General features: G+C 42.1%; 2 protein-coding genes and 1 long non-coding RNA gene across 3 annotated transcripts; all 3 read right to left on the minus strand.

The window, feature by feature from the left end:
• Nucleotides 1–1,496: 1,496 nt before the first annotated feature.
• LOC126624562 (uncharacterized) lies at nucleotides 1,497–2,794 on the minus strand. The gene is made up of 4 exons (XR_007624149.1): nucleotides 2,569–2,794; nucleotides 2,342–2,409; nucleotides 1,946–2,023; nucleotides 1,497–1,589 (listed from the first exon to the last, which is right to left on the minus strand). It is a non-coding gene; the product is annotated as an uncharacterized LOC126624562 (long non-coding RNA).
• Nucleotides 2,795–2,899: 105 nt separating this feature from the next.
• On the minus strand, nucleotides 2,900–3,680 carry LOC126624545 (putative alpha-xylosidase 2). Its single transcript, XM_050293621.1, has one exon. It carries the CDS (start codon nucleotides 3,678–3,680, stop codon nucleotides 3,003–3,005), a length of 678 nt encoding a protein of 225 aa, XP_050149578.1. The 3' UTR covers nucleotides 2,900–3,002.
• Nucleotides 3,681–15,193: 11,513 nt separating this feature from the next.
• On the minus strand, nucleotides 15,194–17,268 carry LOC126624541 (G-type lectin S-receptor-like serine/threonine-protein kinase CES101). Its single transcript, XM_050293620.1, has 5 exons — nucleotides 16,347–17,268; nucleotides 16,108–16,206; nucleotides 15,795–16,000; nucleotides 15,460–15,670; nucleotides 15,194–15,334 (listed from the first exon to the last, which is right to left on the minus strand). Exons 1-3 carry the CDS (start codon nucleotides 17,266–17,268, stop codon nucleotides 15,945–15,947), a joined length of 1,077 nt encoding a protein of 358 aa, XP_050149577.1. The 3' UTR covers nucleotides 15,194–15,334; nucleotides 15,460–15,670; nucleotides 15,795–15,944.
• Between the last annotated feature and the right edge of the window lie 762 nt (nucleotides 17,269–18,030).

Below are 18,030 nucleotides of genomic sequence, written 5' to 3' on the forward strand. Positions count from 1 at the left end.
CCATGGTGGCCGTGGTGAAGGCATCATGTGGAAGCTCGTGGTGATGATGCCGCTCCCCTTATTGTCGCATTTTGCCTTACGGATCTCCGGGTCGTGGTGAAGGCTCCATGGACCTCGCCACGAGTGGCTACCGAAGTAGCCACCGCGGTGGTTCCCATGGTGGCCGTGGTGAAGGCACCATGGACCTCGCCGCGGGTAGCTACCGAAGTAGCCACCACGGTGGTTCCCATGGTGGAAGCTCGTGATGATGATGCCGCTCCCCTTATTGTCGCATTTAGCCTCACGGATCTCCGCAATCCCATTTCTTGAACATTAGAATTTTCACTTGTGGAATTTTCTAAATTTCTAGCCATTATATTTTGCTTATACGTTTTATCAAAGAACCTTTGCAAGTAAAAAATTCTAATAATAAGAACGTATGAAAAATATTCAAATGGACTAGAAAATAAAGAAAAAACCTTTTTTGTGCAAGAGTCTTCTACGAGTATGGATTTCAACTCTCAATGAAAGCACCAATTTGTGGATGCAAATTTCTTCCTCCTCGATCTTGGACGATTTTGCACCTACAAAACAATTAACACCTTAGGTTAAGACCAAGAGCCTCACGCGCCCACGATGAATGGGGGGGGCTTTGGCCGAAGAACCTCCGATGCCAAAGTTAGAATTTAGAGAGAAAGAGTGTTTAGAGAATTTTGGGATTTTTGCCAAAGTGTTGGAATTAGCTTTTTGGTGAGAATGGGAGTATATTTATAGGGATAGGAGGTGGCTAGGGTTTTTAGGTTTAATTAGCCAATTTATTTGGCTATTAAACATAAAATGAATGTTTTGGTGGTTTTTTGTATAATTGGCTAATAAAAAGGAAGAAATGGTGGGAAAAGGTAGAAAAAAGGTAATGGATTAGGTTTTTCAATGGGATAGCCAGCCCTCTTGTGTTTTTAGGTTTGAGTGGATGTTTCAAATTGACAATTAAGGGATTGATTAGGTAATTAATCCCTTAATTAGTCAATTATTATGATTTTATGAAATATGAAAGGAATAAGTATATTATTTAGCTAATTGATTAGCTAAATAATGAAATGGGAAATATATGAATAAATTAGGTTTTAAGTTGATACCTATTTTGGGCACTTTTGACTTGGTTGAAAAAATGATTCTCTACTGCTCGCGTGTAGGAAACCCGGTATGCCTCGAGGGTATTTTTGTCCTCTTTTGTCCAAAAGTCCACGTGTCGCCTAGTGAATATTTTTGGCTCCACAAATGCCCCCACACCTGTTGGGCTGCTCGCAAAAAAGGGCAGCAGGTGTAGAGATCTTCTTGCTTTAGGAAACTTAAGACTGCTTCCTATTTTGATGTTGATTCTCTCTTTAATAGGAAATTAGATCCTTCTAGGAAAGGGAAATAAATTTCTCTCAAAGCCTATTTAACTCCACCTTAAGTGAGTTATTAAATCAACTTTGGAGAGCAATTTATTCTACCCTACAAGAGAGAGATAGCTTAGGAGGTGGAGGCTCTTGATAGAAGATTGGCATTGGAGTCGTTTTCAAAGTTAGTTTCTTCATGAACATCCTAATGTCAGCTTCTAGAGTTTCCTGTAAAAGAACAGACAACATTCATAATAAGAAAATCCCTCTCTGCAATCGCAGAAATCCCTCGGGTTTAAGGAAGCAAATAGAAAACGAAATGCTTTCCTCCCATCTCTCTCTCTCTCTCACCTCTGTCCCATCTCCTGTCTGCAAATCGCAGAAAAGAAACCCTAAACAAATCCCTGAAATCCCTCGCCTAAATCCTCCCACATTTCTCTCGGACACCCCCCTCTTTCTCTCTGCAAACCCTAAACCAAATCTCCTAAATCCTATCTTTGACACCCCACATACAGCCAAGAAGCCAAGATATTAAAGCAATATCTACATAATACTTTGGAACAATGAAGTAAAATGGTACTTACTTGTTCCTTGTCCAAAACCGTTGGTGCCACCGCACTTTGTTATCAATTGTGGGTTGATCAAATCCTTCATGGCTTAGACTGCATGAAGAATTAGAAACTAAAAGATGAATATATGCCGTAAATCATCATATAAATGTAACTGCATTTAAAAAAAGAAGGGAATGGAAAAATTGAATTCTATTTCATCAGTATGTAACTGCATGAAAAGTTACTTTGAATGCAGACTCGATCAATTTCCCCAAAGTCATTGTTAACTGAAAATCAATACCAAACCCATAAATACCACATTGAATTTGGCAAAACCCAAAAACAAAATTGCAAAAATTTACTCATAATCACGGAAAAACATGAAACTTAAGCACCCATTTGGCCAAGTTAAAGGATAAAGGCACTCACATCATCGTATTACTCTTTGGGAAGATCTTCTATTATTGGTTCTTCCTTTTTCTTGCTCTTCCTCAGAACTGCCATAAAAACCCCAGAGAAGCACACGAATTCAGAAAAGAAAATGTCCAAAACTGCCATAAAAAAAATCCAGAAAGCATACAAATTTATCAGAAAGAAAAGTTCAAATTACAAAAACCAAATGATGTGAGTGAGTAGTGAGAGGTTGTGTTAGGCACCTGAAACACGTTTTGGTTTCAATTGAAAAGGCCAGAGCCATGCATGCGAGGAAGATGACGACAGGATTCCAGAGACAACATCCACATTCTTTTTTCATGGGTGAACTAACCACATCATATTATATACTAAAACGACATAAAAAATCATTCACAAACTCACAACAAAATAGAACAAAAAGATTCACAAAAGATTTGGGAGTTGGGACGCTAACAAAAACATTTATTTTCTAAACAAATACACAACCGCTAATCTGGGTTTGGTCAGTTTGACTAAAACGGTGCGCTATTTTGCATCTAAATATAGTATATCGCTTAAATAAAATTAAAAAAATATACACATCCAATGCTTTTAGTCTAAAGCTAGAATTAGGAATAACTGAGTAAGTTAATGAAGGCAAAGCAGAGGGTAGGAAGCAGAACATACCAAGAGACCACTAGGCCATCGGGGCCGGTCTGCCGATAAATGCCGTGTACTGGTCGACAACGCCCAACGGAGTCGGCGCAGCAAAGAAGTAAAAGTCGAAACCACCCCCAATGACCTTGTAGGTGAGAGAATTCCCTCTGTAGAACACATCCATGCCATTGTTGTTGAGCAGCAGAACGGAGTGCGCGTAAGCCTCGTTGCCCACATTCCAGAGATCCATGTAAACTGGGTGGGACCCATACAAATCAGTGTTGAGATTGATCGCCGAGACGTCAGTGGTGAAGAGGATGTATGGATCGTTCGGGTAGAGCTTGATCCCGTGCGGCTGAGAGTTCTCTCCGAGGCCGTACAGGGAGGAGTCTTTCGGCAGTCGGGTGGATATCTCGAGGTACTGGTCCTTAAACACCAGTACTAGTCCAATAAAACGCTCTGCTTTATTGATTTTCAATTCATGTTCATTCGGGTCCCAAACAAGACTGAACGGCCCCGGAGCCGGGTTGTAGGTATCTACATATGATACAAGTGCCCAGATGTGGCCATCACTGCGGTTGACACCTAACTTCATACCCGGTAAAAATGTGTCTCCAGGATAATCACTTCGGCAGATCGAGGGTGATTTGAGATGTTTTCCAGCTAAATTGGACTTCGACCCAAGTATGAAAGTTGTTCCTCTTATCGAGATCTTCATTCATGTAAAATTTGGGAATTTTAGAATTGTTGAATTCTTCGGCGAGTCAGGCCTGCCGACCACCTCGTGCTTCGGCGCATGGCCCTTTGGCCGCCGTCCTGTGGCGGCTCGTGCGGCGATGTATGCAGGAAAACCTGAGGTTCCTCCTTAGGTTTTTCGACGTACCAAACCCGAATCCGCCGTCCTTTTTCCAAAATTCTAACATTTTCATAGAGTTTTATTAAACGACCTTTAATTGTGTTTAGGTGCATTGGTGGAATTGACCTCATGCTTGTTGGTTCGAGCAGCTTTCGGGCAATGGAAAACTTGTGAGTGGACCCCTTCTAAACTTATATATTGTTATAAAATATTAGCCTAGCATGCATTCCATATTTCATGATTTGAATATGATTTATAATATGCTTTATGGACTTTTATAATTATGGTTTACGAAATAGTTTGATTTATCGAAATTATGTTTTATTAGGTATTGAATTATTGGATTTGCATATATGGATTTCTATGGTTTTCGAATACGATTTATATTACGGTTTTACGAACATGAATTATTTTATGGATTTCATTAATACAATTTATCTTGGATTTATGAGATGAGACTTTGAGCTAGTGAGCTCCGGGTTTGATATGAGTTTTGAGATATGTTTTTGGTACTTATCTAGTGGGTTATCATACGGCACATCCGCACACCACGGGTATAGATGTGTATGGCCATAGGTCACAGATGATGAGGAGGAGTAAGAGATATATTATATACCCCCAGTTCACTGTCGAAAGCAGTGTCAGATAACTTCACTAGCCATGGCTAGTGTCGGTATGGATGTTATGCTATTTCATACAGCTTCACCTTCGGGTGATAGACAAGTTATTTAGCTTCACCTTCGGGTGATGGACAAGTACTACCTTCGGGCAACTATGATAGCCTTAGTTTCACTGACAAGATTTACAGATTTGCCTTCGGGCGACAACATTTTCATTATCAAATATTGGATTTTACATATCTACCTTCTAAATGGATTTTCATGGCATGCTAGGGTTTTTCATAAAATTTATATGTAGTATTATATATGTTTTCAAAACAAGGGGTTATTATATTCATAAATAAAATGTTTTCCTATTATTAGTATTATTAATATAAACTTTGGTCCACTCACATTTTCAATTTTTGCGCCTCCTCAGGAGTTAGGATCGAGGCACATGATCCTGGCATCATGGCGTGTTGATATAGGTATCCTTGAATCTTCTCAGTGTAGGTATCATTCCCTTATTCATATCTTTTTATAGTGATTCTTCCCTATTATTTCTAATTAGTTGTATGCTCTGAACACATTCCCTCCATGGACTCTGGAGGCATGTAACCACTGCACCAAATGGAAAAAGAAAAAATAGTAAGTATACTTATCTGTAAAAATGCGTGTTTAGCAATCAAAAGGGGAAGACCATGTCAATGTGATGCCGAAATACTTACCGTGTCCCGACAATCTTGCTAGTGTTTGCTTCCAATTCATTTTGGGTGCAAATCCTTGCCAGACCAAAATCTGAAATTTTTGGGTTCATGTTTTCATCAAGTAGTATGTGTTCGTGGCAGGAATTTCCGCCGGGGATGCTTTCCTGGCCAACGAGCACACAGCTCCCCTGGGAGGTCGGCGCCGGTTGAGGCTGCTGTCAGGCTTCTACTTCGCGGTCGGGCTTTCTCGGGCAAGACTTGTCGGGCAAGTCTCGTCGGGCAAGACTCTTCGGGTAAGGCTCTTCGGGCAAGGCTGAAAGAGAAGGACAACATTAACTTTGAGAGGTGCCTTTGTGGGGCCTTAGGTGTAGGCCTTGAGGCTCACAATCAAGGTTAACATTTAAGTGCTCAGGCGTGCCACTGCCATCTTTAGCATGGCAGATGTAGAATGGTTGTCGTGCTTTAGTTGTATATATGTATGTATCCAAGAAACCGTGTTAGTTATAACAAGTGCCTTTGTGGGGCCTTAGGTTTAGGCCTTGAGGCTTCCCATAAATAACTAAACCAGTGCTCGAACACATCATATTTATTCTTGCGATTGTAGGAGTTTTCTAACTATTATACTTCTGATTACCCGAATCCAAGAAGTAGAATGAACCCAAATAGGTGCCTTTGTGGGGCCTTAGGTGTAGGCCTTGAGGCTTCCCATCAGAGTTCATTCTTATACTTAGACTCTTTAGATCGCAGAACGGAATGAATCCAAATGGATGCCTTTGTGGGGCCTTAGGTGTAGGCCTTGAGGCTTTCCATCAGAATCCATTCCATGCTCAAGCGTTCTATGGAAATCATGATATAATAGAAACAAAACCAAGAGGTAGGTCGATTACTTGCGCCCCAAGTAACTTCGGACTTCTCGTTTATCAAGGATTGTCGTGGATGGGTTGAGTCCACATAAAGTTCTTTTTTATGCCTTGAGGCCAAGGACTTTTAAACTAATCATTTTTTACATGCCCGAGGGCTTAGGACTTGGATCTGATTTAAATACTGAAGATATATTCAAATCGGATCCAAGTACTGAGAAAACTTTGTCATCGTGATTTTGCTAGAAACAACTTGCATATAACTGGAAGTATACAACATATTGCTAGATTTTAAAGAAAGACAAGACAAAGACAGAGCAAAGCAGGTCGGGCAAGATTAAACCTTATCAATTAAGGCTGATCGTCTTGCAGGTCCCTATCTTTGTAGTTTTGTCAAAGGTCTGAAAGCTTAGAGGGGGAGAGGGGGAAAGGAGAATATAAAAGGTGAATCAATACTACAACAAGTTCGAACAAGGTAGCAGAGCTATTACAGAGGTTGGGAGAAAAGATTATCCCGCGGGGGATGAAGGCTTGTCCCGAATGGGATGAAGGCTTGGGCTGACTACAGCTTCGTTTTGAAAGGCAAATCTGGCTTTTTTAGCAGAGTTTGTGCTTTTGTTTGTTTGATTGAGTGTCTTTATTCCTGTCTTCTCTTCCTCCTTTTATAGACGACTCGGTTTGGCTCCTGTAGCGACAGCTTTGCCTGAATGCGGTCTGAGGGTGATGACTCATCAGCTTTATTACATGTAATGCCACCATAAAGTACTTTATGGGCTGTGCAGTCTGATCAGTCTACACCACTTGGTCCTTGGGTAGGTAGGCAAGTGGCCCTTATGAATTGTATCAAGTCAGAAAAAGCCCTTTCCTGTTTTCCTAAGTTTCGGCCGGGCCTTGATCTTCTATTCCTCCAGGCCTCCTTTTGGGCCGACTCCATCCTTGGGCCAAAAATCAAGTTTTAATCCAAACAGTGCCCCCTTCAATTAATGTGAAGGTTGGAATCCCAGGCGTCGACATTGATTGAATACCCGCATGCATGCATATCCGTCCTTGGGAATTTATGCTTCCGGTGCCCTTTGCTCTTCTCACGACCCTTGAACTGTCCTTTGGGCCCTATAAAATCTAGCTCGGGACTTCTCCTATCAAACTACCAAATCCCCTTTAGCTCTGGCCTTCAACTTCCATCCATCTTGAGCGTTCTTGTCTCCTCTTAGAAACTGAGAAATGGGTTCCTCAGGTTTTGAGTGGAGTTTCCTAAAACTCCCCTTTCGCGAGAAAATGAGGTTTCACCTGATGACTGCTATCTCCAACACCCTTGGTCAACCACCCCTCTATCTCCAACACCCTTGGTTAGGCGGCTTCCTCTTGATGGTTTGTCTTCCCGCAAGCTGCGGCGATAAGTCGGGCTTCACCATCACATATGGTGACAGCCCCGTCGGAGGATCCTCTACCAAGCGCATGTTGGCCGCACAACCCGATCACCCGATTGGGTTCCATCCCTGAAGACATCGGGAAACCAGCTGAAGACACCACCATATTCAGAGAGAATCAAATGTAATACATAGGATTGAAATTCTGTAAATTTCATCAATTTGTCGACATGAAATAAATACTATTTTAGCAATTTCTGTCTTTCTGCCTTCTTTGAATGTTTGATGAACAAAAACACTGCATATGAGACTCCCGAAGCCTGTTTCACTCTGCCCCCTCTTCAATGTAACAATCCCTAACATCCCATAATGTAGGACAATATTTTTTTAAGAATCTAACATTAATGGGATGTTTCTGCCCATTTCCTTCGAGGTCCGCTAGGTAGTATCCTCCTTTATTCAAAACTCGACTAATAATGAAAGGACCTTCCCATGTCGGGCTCCACTTTCCAAAACCCCGAAGCTGAGCTCCCAGCGGGAGGACTGTTTTCCATACTACATCTCCCTCTTTGAAAGACTTTACCTTCACCTTCTTGTTATAAGCTCGGGCAACAGCTATCTTTCCTTCTTGATCTGGTTCAAGGCTTCAATTCGGGCTGCATCCAGGTCTTCAATACCTTGACACATGGCTTCGATATATTCTGCACTATGTAACCCAAATTGGTTTTGAATTCTTACGGAACTAACGTTGATCTCCATGGGGAGCACTGCATCTTGCCCGAACGTCAAGGCATAAGGAGTTGTGCCTGTTCCCGCTCTTTTGGAAGTCCTGTATGCCTACAACGTATTCCCCAGCATCTCGTCCCATTTTTCTGGACTATCTATCACCATTCTTTTAATAATGTTGACCAGGATCTTGTTGCTAGCTTCGGCCTGCCCATTTGACTGAAGGTAGTACGGACTGGATTGGATCATCTTTATCTTGTACTTGCTTGCAAACTCCTCGACTTCTTTTGAAATAAAAGATGGCCCATGGTCTGTTACTATAGTCTCGGGCACCCCATATCTGTGCAGGATCTTGGTCTCGATAAAATTCTTGACTACGGCGGAAGTTATGGATTTTACTGCTGATGCTTCCACCCACTTGGTGAAGTAATCCGTTGCTACAATTATAAAAGTATGCCCTTTACTAGAAGCTGGATAAATTTGCCTGATGAAGTCCATCGCCCATCCTCGGAACGGCCAAGGCTTGACCACTGGATTCAAAGGCACTGAAGGCACGTGTTGGAGAGGTCCATGCCTCTGACATTCTTCACAACCGCGGGCATAAGACTTGTAATCCTTTTCCATATCGGGCCAGAAATAACCGTACCTTCTGAGTAGCCATCTCATCTTTGTCCCTGCTTAATGTGCTCCACATATTCCCTCATGTACTTCGGCCATCACTCTCATGGATTCTTCTTGGCCTAAGCATTTTAGTAGTAATCCATCTGGGGTTTTTCTTAGCAGGTTCTTCGCCCATAAGACATATTTGGTTGCTTGCTGCCTATTCTTCTTACTTGTAGGTGAAGAGGGATCCTTCAAATGATGAATGATGGGTGCCCTCCAATCTTCCATCTTGGTTTCTAGAACCATTACATCCAAACTAAATCCCCTGTCTAAGATGGAAGGAAGGTTTCTTGTTTGGATCTCGACATCTATTCCATACTTTCTTTCCTGTATTGGCACTCCTGAGGCTAGTTGCGCCATTTCATTGGCTGCTAAGTTAGACCCCCTAGGAATATGATTAACTGATATCTCAGACTCACAGAAACTCAACAATTGTGTTGCTGCCATATAGTACCCCGCCATAGTGATATGTCTGCACTTGAACTTGCCATTTAGCTGGTTTATTACCAACTCTGAATCACCAAAGACTTCTACTTCTGCTGCCCCCAAATCCAACAGGATTTCTAGACCAATAATCAAGGCCTCATACTCTGCCCGATTATTAGTATTTTCTTGGTAATCGAGCAGGAATGAGTAATAATGATAAACCCCTTGAGGATTTATAATCACAATCCCAGCCCATGCAGCCTTCTGAGTGTGGGATCCATCGAAATACAACTTCCAATGAGTAATCCAGAGGCCCGTTACTCTTCTTATCTCTTGCTGGATCCAATCTTCTTTGCCCGAAACATCACTTCTTGGTGGGATCCAAACGCTAGTAACCTCCAAACTTCCCGGGATATTGATTACCTCACTTTGAGGTTCCTGATGTTCGGTCAGCAAGTCAGCAATTGCCTGGCCTTTGACTGCCCTTTGGGGTACATATTGAAAACTGAATTTTGATAGTGCTAGAATCCACTTCCCAATTCTTCCTGCTAGCATAGGCTTTGACAACATATACTTTATCACATCTATTTTGGCGATGATGTGCACGTGACAAGGTAACATATAATGCCTTAGCTTGTTGGCAGTAAAATATAGAGCCAAACACAATCTCTCCACCGGAAAATATCTTGTTTCTACCTCGGTCAAAATTCTGCTGAGGTAGTATACGGCCTGCTCATTTCCACCTTCATTATTTTGGGCTAGCAAACTCCCAATTGATTTTTCCGAAGCAGAAATATACAGCTTCAATGGCTTTCCCCTTTGAGGTGGTACCAACACTGGTGGAGAAGTTAGGTAGGCCTTGATGCTGTCAAATGCCTGCTGGTGGGTCGGCCCCCACTCGAAATTCTCTTTATCTTTCAATCTTAGTAGAGGAGTTAGCGGTTGGATTTTGCCCGCTAAATTGGCAATGAATCTCCTCAAGAAGTTGATTTTGCCTAGTAGCCTTTGAAGCTGTACTTTGTTGGTGGGTGGAGGTGACTCCAATATTGCCCGAGACTTGTTCTTGTCCACTTCCACACCTCTCTGATGCACCAAGAATCCCAAGAAGTTGCCCGCTCTTACTCCAAATACGCACTTCTTTGGATTCATCTTCAATTTGTGGATCCGCATCCTTATCAATGCTTGCCTGAGATCTACTAGATGCTGCTCTTCTGTTTTAGATTTCACCACGATGTCGTCGATATATACCTCTATGCTCTGGCCAATTAGATCATGAAAAATGGCATTCATTGCCCTTTGATATGTTGCGCCAGCATTCTTGAGCCCGAAGGGCATGACCAGATACTCATATGCCCTCACATGACCAGGACACCTAAAAGCTGTTTTATGAATATCATCTGGAGCCATCTTTATCTAATTATATCTGGCATTTCCATCCATAAAAGATAAAACTTTATGCTTTGCTACTGCATCTATGGATAAATTAGCCATGGGCATGGGATATTCATCTTTTGGCGTAGCACTATTAATGTTTCTATAGTCAACACAACATCGTACTGCTTTTGTTATAGCTTTTAAAACGGGTACAATGTTGGCTAGCCATTCCACGTATTTGGCCGGTCTGATAAAGCCAGCTTTTACCAGCCTTTCGATCTCTTCTTTGACCTTTTCTTCTATCTCCTTCGACATCCTCCGTGGTGCTTGCTTAACAGGCTTATATCCTTCCTTGATGGGCATTCTATGTTCCACCAAGGCTGGATCTAACCCTGGCATCTCGGCATAATGCCAAGCAAAACAATCGTTGAATTCTTGCAAAAGACAAATGATCATTGCCCGATCAACAATTCCCAATAAACCACTGATTTGTATTGGTCTTGGATCCTCCTCCGTGCCTAGATCAATAACTTCCAAAGGATCCTGAACTTCTGGTGATGGCTTATCAGGTTCTGCACATAAAAATTCGACCAACTCTGGCTCTCGGGCAAGTTGTCTGGCTCGTCTAGATCATATATGCATTCAGCCATTTGAATGGCCCTATCCAATTCCTCTTTGCAAGATTCCTCTCAATTTCCATGCTGGCTGGTTGAAGCTTCTTCCTGCCATTCTTGCTATTCCTGCTCCCTTTCTTGTCTTCTTCCCTTCCCATATACCAGCAGTCTTTTAATCAGGGATCTAACTGCCATGACCTGATCTTTCTTCTTTTGTTCAGTCATTGATGGTGTAGGGAATTTGGTATGAGACAAGGTTTATCCCACTCCTCCTTAGTAAGGAGCATTCCTTGTTCCAAAAGCTTTTGGGCCGTCACCTTGGTAGGGCGGCCGTTCTTATCAGCTCCTGAACATTTCAAGATTCCTACGTTGGGATTGTAGAAACTTGCTTCCGCAACATTGGCTGAGGGGAGGAACGGCCGTGATTCGGCCTCTACTATTTCCCAAAAGCTTGGTCCTTCAGTACCTGCCTCATGATATACAGCTACTTGTTGATGAAGAGTGGAATGTATGGCTAAACTTTGGTGGATCCAATCTCTTCCGAGTAAGGCTCCGTAAGTGGAGGTGCAGTCCACCACAAAGAATGCCAGCATTATCTTTTTGGATCCCAAGTCCACCTCCAAAGGTAATATCCCATGAGTCTTAGTGATAGCACCTGAGAAGCTAGAGACCGTAAGGTCCGTGGGAATAAGATCTTCCGTACCTCTCCCAATCTTTCTCATCTGCTTGGCCGGTAACACGTTAACAGCTGCTCCTCCATCAATTAAAATTCTTTTGAAGGGTACACCTTCCAAGTGAGCTGAAACATATATAGGCTTCAGATGGTTGGCCAACGAAATACTCGGGCGGCTGAACACCATCTCGTCTGTGTAAATCCTTAGAAGACCACCCTTGGATACTTCTGAGGGTTCAGCCTTGCCCGAGACTTGTTCTTCAGCTATCTCCACATTGACTTGTGCCATCATTGGCTCCGTTGTTAAGTAATCACCCTCCATAGTAGCAGGCTGATCAGGTCTGGCACCAAACGTGGCGGATAATACATACGCCATGTTGATGTGGAAATTACTGGGCTCGAGTACATCCTCCTTCTTGCTCCCAATTTGGTCCATGAATTCATCTAACCAGGCCATCGCATCGGCTGGAAGTAGTGGTTCTGGTATCCCTTCCTGTTGTGGTTGATCCATGCCCTCGTACAGCGTTTGTTTTGGAACTTCACCAAAGGGATCCACGAATGGCAGAGAAAGTGGTCTTCTTTCAGATGCAACAGTTCCCATGTGAATAGGCTCCGGCTTCCACCCAGGAGTTGATACCATGATCAGATCTTCTTGAGCTCTTCTCAATATCCTATACTTCCCAGGATGTTGGCTCTGCGGCACATGATCCCCCACACCCTCTGCTTTGCTATTGGCTTTCTCTACCTCCTTTTTACTTCGCCAACGGAGCTGGCTACTACCTCCAGATGTTGCTCTTTCCAACTTTTGATTTTTTGAGGCTTCAGAGGTAGTGGGGGTCTTCAAAGAATTCATGTAGGCTTTGTGCTGCCTTTGAACCCTCCTGACCATTGAGGCTCCCATCGGTTTGGTGGGTTGTCCATCCTTTCCGACTATATACCATTTTCGCCCAAGATGTGCAGGATTCCCTTTTCTGCCGGGATTAGCTATCCCATCAGTTCTCTTGACTTCCCCCCCCATCTGGCCATTCTGAAGATGATCTGCACCTCTCTGGATTTTAGCCTCCATTTTTTCTGCCTCGTCAGAAGCTTCATGGTTTCGAAACACTTCTGACAAAGCCTTGGGTTGGGAATCACCTCCTAAGCGTTGAAAAACACTTCGGGAAGTATCCTTCTTTGTTGCCTGCTTAATCTTTTCGCGGGCTTCTCTTCTTGTATCTTCTTCTTTCCTCCTGATTAACTCGTGATCAATGAGGACTCCAGCCGAGGGAATCTCGAGCTCACATTCACACTGGCATTTACTACACATAACCATCCCCTTGATTATGGCAGCCTTTGGATACTCAGGCAGTTTGATTATTCTCTCTGTAGGTTTTTCGGCCAGTCTTTCTTCTTCTTCCCTTGTAATCTTCCCTTTTCCTTTCTCCGCCCATGTCATATTGAGCATATTTATAGGGGCCTCTAAGAAGGGAAATGCAGGGTTGATTACGACCATCTCGTCTGGCTGGCTGTTTTTACGTCTTTTTCCTTTGGGAGGAACCACATCTATATCACTTCTAGAGCCTGTGGAGGCTTTCTCCAATCGTTGCAGCATTTGAAACAACGTGGTCTATAAGTCTTCTGGCATATCTGTTTCTCTATCTTCTGATTAGAGATCCCACCGGGAGTGCCAAAACTATGTTCGTGGCAGGAATTTCCGTCGGGGATGCTTTCCTGGCCAACGAGCACACAGCTCCCCTGGGAGGTCGGCACCGGTTGAGCCTGCTGTCGGGCTTCTACTTCGCGGTCGGGCTTTGTCGGGCAAGACTTGTCGGGCAAGTCTCGTCGGGCAAGACTCTTCAGGCAAGGCTCTTCGGGCAAGGCTGAAAGAGAAGGACAGCATTAACTTTGAGAGGTGCCTTTGTGGGGCCTTAGGTGTAGGCTTTGAGGCTCACAATCAAGGTTAACATTTAAGTGCTCAGGCGTGCCACTGCCATCTTTAGCATGGCAGATGTAGAATGGTTGTCGTGCTTTAGTTGTATATATGTATGTATCCAAGAAACCGTGTTAGTTATAACAGGTGCCTTTGTGGGGCCTTAGGTTTAGGCCTTGAGGCTTCCCATAAATAACTAAACCAGTGCTCGAACACATCATATTTATTCTTGCGATTGTAGGAGTTTTCTAACTATTATACTTCTGATTACCCGAATCCAAGAAGTAGAATGAACCCAAATAGGTGCCTTTGTGGGGCCTTAGGTGTAGGCCTTGAGGCTTCCCATCAGAGTTCATTCTTATACTTAGACTCTTTAGATCGCAGAACGGAATGAATCCAAATGGATGCCTTTGTGGGGCCTTAGGTGTAGGCCTTGAGGCTTTCCATCAGAATCCATTTCATGCTCAAGCGTTCTATGGAAATCATGATATAATAGAAACAAAACCAAGAGGTAGGTCGATTACTTGCGCCCCAAGTAACTTCGGACTTCTCGTTTATCAAGGATTGTCGTGGATGGGTTGAGTCCACATAAAGTTCTTTTTTATGCCTTGAGGCCAAGGACTTTTAAACTAATCAGATTTACATGCCCGAGGGCTTAGGACTTGGATCTGATTTAAACACTGAAGATATATTCAAATCGGATCCAAGTACTGAGAAAGCTTTGTCATCGTGATTTTGCTAGAAACAACTTGCATATAACTGGAAGTATACAACATATTGCTAGATTTTAAAGAAAGACAAGACAAAGACAGAGCAAAGCAGGTCGGGCAAGATTAAACCTTATCAATTAAGGCTGATCGTCTTGCAGGTCCCTATCTTTGTAGTTTTGTCAAAGGTCTGAAAGCTTAGAGGGGGAGAGGGGGAAAGGAGAATACAAAAGGTGAATCGATACTACAACAAGTTCGAACAAGGTAGCAGAGCTATTACAGAGGTTGGGAGAAAAGATTATCCCGCGAGGGATGAAGGCTTGTTCCGAATGGGATGAAGGCTTGGGCTGACTACAGCTTCGTTTTGAAAGGCAAATCTGGCTTTTTGAGCAGAGTTTGTGCTTTTGTTTGTTTGATTGAGTGTCTTTATTCCTGTCTTCTCTTCCTCCTTTTATAGACGACTCGGTTTGGCTCCTGTAGCGACAGCTTTGCCCGAATGCGGTCTGAGGGTGATGACTCATCAGCTTTATTACATGTAATGCCACCATAAAGTACTTTATGGGCTGTGCAGTCTGATCAGTCTACACCACTTGGTCCTTGGGTAGGTAGGCAAGTGGCCCTTATGAATTGTATCAAGTCAGAAAATGCCCTTTCCTGCTTTCCTAAGTTTCAGCCGGGCCTTGATCTTCTATTCCTCCAGGCCTCCTTTTGGACCGACTCCATCCTTGGGCCAAAAATCAAGTTTTAATCCAAACAGTATGTTACTAGCTTTTAAATCTCTATGAATTACTTTCTTTCTTGAGTATTTGTGCAGGTAAAGCAACCCTTAAGCAATTCCTTCGAGAATGCTAAAACGCTTCTTCCAATCTAGTAGTAGACCTCTGATTGGATCTGTCCAATATGTAGAGTTAAGTAGGACTAATATTAATTAATAGTAGTAATCTATGAACTTTGACAGTAAAATAAAAGACAGATATCAAATTTAACAAATGAAATCAAGTATCTTGGTTCCTCACCAAATAAAAAGTGGTCCAAACTTTTGTTCTGCAGATACTCATATATCAACATCATCTCTTCGCCATGAATGCAAAATCCGAAAAGCTGAACCAGGTTTGTATGTTGGAGTTCATATATAAGTATCAGTTCATTCTTGAATTCTGATGTTCCTTGCCCTGAACATTTCGAAAGCCTCTTCACAGCTATTTCTTGTCCCATCGCCAATTTCCCCTGAATTGATAATCCATATCATGTTTTTGCTGTCATCTTTAGGCAAATGAAGCTAATTCCTTTTTTTTTTTTTCCTACAGCATTTGAATTAGAAACAGAAATTTTTGTTTTTTTTAAATGTTACCTTATAAACCGGTCCAAACCCTCCTTCTCCTAGCTTGTTTTCTTCAGCAAAGTTGCTTGTGGCAGCCAAGATGGATGAATAGCTAAAAACGCTTAAATCATGATGTCCTATATTTCCATCATTTCGGAGACCATTAACATCATCAGTAGGTCAATTAGATTTCATGAAGATAAGCATTTCGTTCTCAATCTCTGTCCGGTTCTCACCTTTACAGATCAATTATCAGAAATTAAAGTTTCAATGGAGACAACAATAGTCAAAGATGTGAATAATAATCCTGTCTTACTGGTGCACATGATTTAAAGAAATATACCAGCTGATGGAAGGGCTGATCTTCTTCGTCGGAGTAGATAGTACGCGGTGCAAAGCACTAGAGCAGCAGCTATAGAAGTGCCAATCCAAACCCATTTATCTGCTGCATCATAAACAATTAGCTACCAACATATGCAATCAGTGTAACACACACGCACATGTATGCATGTATGCATTAATTGTCTTCAATTTTTGGATGAATCTATATCAGGTGGTATGAAATTGGACTTGTATGATTACCAATTTTTGTGCCAGAGGATTTCGTTGATTGGAACCTTCGGACGCACCCTCCATCGGTGTCATAGCCATCACAGTTCTGTGCTTGTACAATATTCATCTGTCCTTCATATTCCTGAAGTATCCCACTGCTGTATAGCACCCATTCTGGTTGAAGACTCTGATCACCTACAGCAGTGTAAGTGAGGTAGCCATAATTTTCGTTAGATACAATGCTAAAATTGTACCTCTGCTTGGACACATTAGGCAAAATAAATTCAAATGTTCCATCTGATCTCAAGACTCCACTAGTCCAATAAACCACCCCGCTTTTATTGATTTTTAGTTCATGTTCATTCGGGTCCCAAACAAGACTGAAAGGCCCCAGAGCCGGGTTGTAGGTATCTACATATGATACAAGTGACCAGATGTGGCCATCACTATGGTTGACACCTAACTTCATACCCGGTAAAAATGTGTCTCCTGGATAATCAAAACTTTGCCAAAAAACCCTCGATCCATTCATTTCTTGTAATTCAAGATTGCCGGAATCCAAAAGGGTAGCCACAACACCGCTACTAGTACTATTACTAGTTTGTGGAGCAGAGCAAATGACAATTGGGTCTTCACCCGTTTGAGTAATCTTCAATGTGTAATTAGAATCCAAGGTAAGAAGTGGAGATGAAGATGATGAAATAGGTCTGTTTCTGTTGCCAATCCAAGCTTTGTTTGGGTTGTATTTATTGCGACGGATGGCTAAATATTTGAAGTTGGAATTCCGTTGATCAACGAAAGACAAGGTGAACTTTGCCGATGCAGATTCTAAGGAACTCGAGGAATCAAGAGTGTCCCCCGGTGCCAATGTGTCCCTTGCATCATGACAAGTCCACAAGCATGCAAAAATGATCAAGAAAATTGAGTTCTTCATCATCACACATGTAGCCATGAATGACCAAAAGACAATGAAAAACTTGGCTTCAAAAAAACACAATTAAGAGGTGTGTGAGTTTAGTAAACACTTTGGAACTACATAATTTTTTTTTACAATTACCGGAAGACTTCCCGTTTTCATTCAAAATTCAAAGAAAGACTTTTGACTTACTGATTTAATATTTCGGACGGCAATGATTTTCTATTAATTTTGGTTAGAATATAACTTGCATTTAGAACAATGACCTTCTCCTTTCTTTCTGCGCAAGTCACAATACCCACCTACTTGTGCCTCTCTACTTTCTCGTTGGTTTCTTTCTTCATCAGTACACGGGTTGATCTCTTCTTTGAAAGAGATGGAATTAACACATTTGTGGAAGAATGAAAAAACAATAATATCAGGTAGTCATAAATAAACCAGAGTACTGTACTTGACAGGTATATTTAGCCGGGTCACACCAAGCATGATTGATACCCCTAACGCGCACCAAGGTCCGAATTCGACAAGGCACCATCTACTGAAATAATTTCAATTAAGTTGTTAAACTTTTATTGTATTATTTCTTCGAGGTTTTGGCTACATGTAAGGGTGATATTAGAGAAACTACCTATTTAAACCATATTTTGTAGACCGATTGTTCTTGATTGGATTCTTTCTTTAAATCATTAAGAACATGATCTTCCTAATATTTTTTTGGATAAATTACATAAAACTACTTCAACTATGAGTCGAACCACAATCTCACACCTCATGTTTTAAACATTGCAATGTCATACC

Source organism: Malus sylvestris, chromosome 5 (genome assembly GCF_916048215.2).
Source record: "Malus sylvestris chromosome 5, drMalSylv7.2, whole genome shotgun sequence".
Classification (NCBI taxonomy): Eukaryota; Viridiplantae; Streptophyta; class Magnoliopsida; order Rosales; family Rosaceae; genus Malus; species Malus sylvestris.

Coding starts and splice junctions, on each gene's coding strand:
- LOC126624545 (XM_050293621.1), bottom strand. CDS start 3,680: ATGAAGATCTCGATAAGAGGAACAACTTTCATACTTGGGTCGAAGTCC.
- LOC126624541 (XM_050293620.1), bottom strand. CDS start 17,268: ATGGCTACATGTGTGATGATGAAGAACTCAATTTTCTTGATCATTTTT. Junction 16,207..16,346: donor ATCCTCTGGCACAAAAATTG/GTAATCATACAA, acceptor ATGATGCAGCAG/ATAAATGGGTTTGGATTGGC. Junction 16,001..16,107: donor ATCAGCCCTTCCATCAGCTG/GTATATTTCTTT, acceptor TGATCTGTAAAG/GTGAGAACCGGACAGAGATT.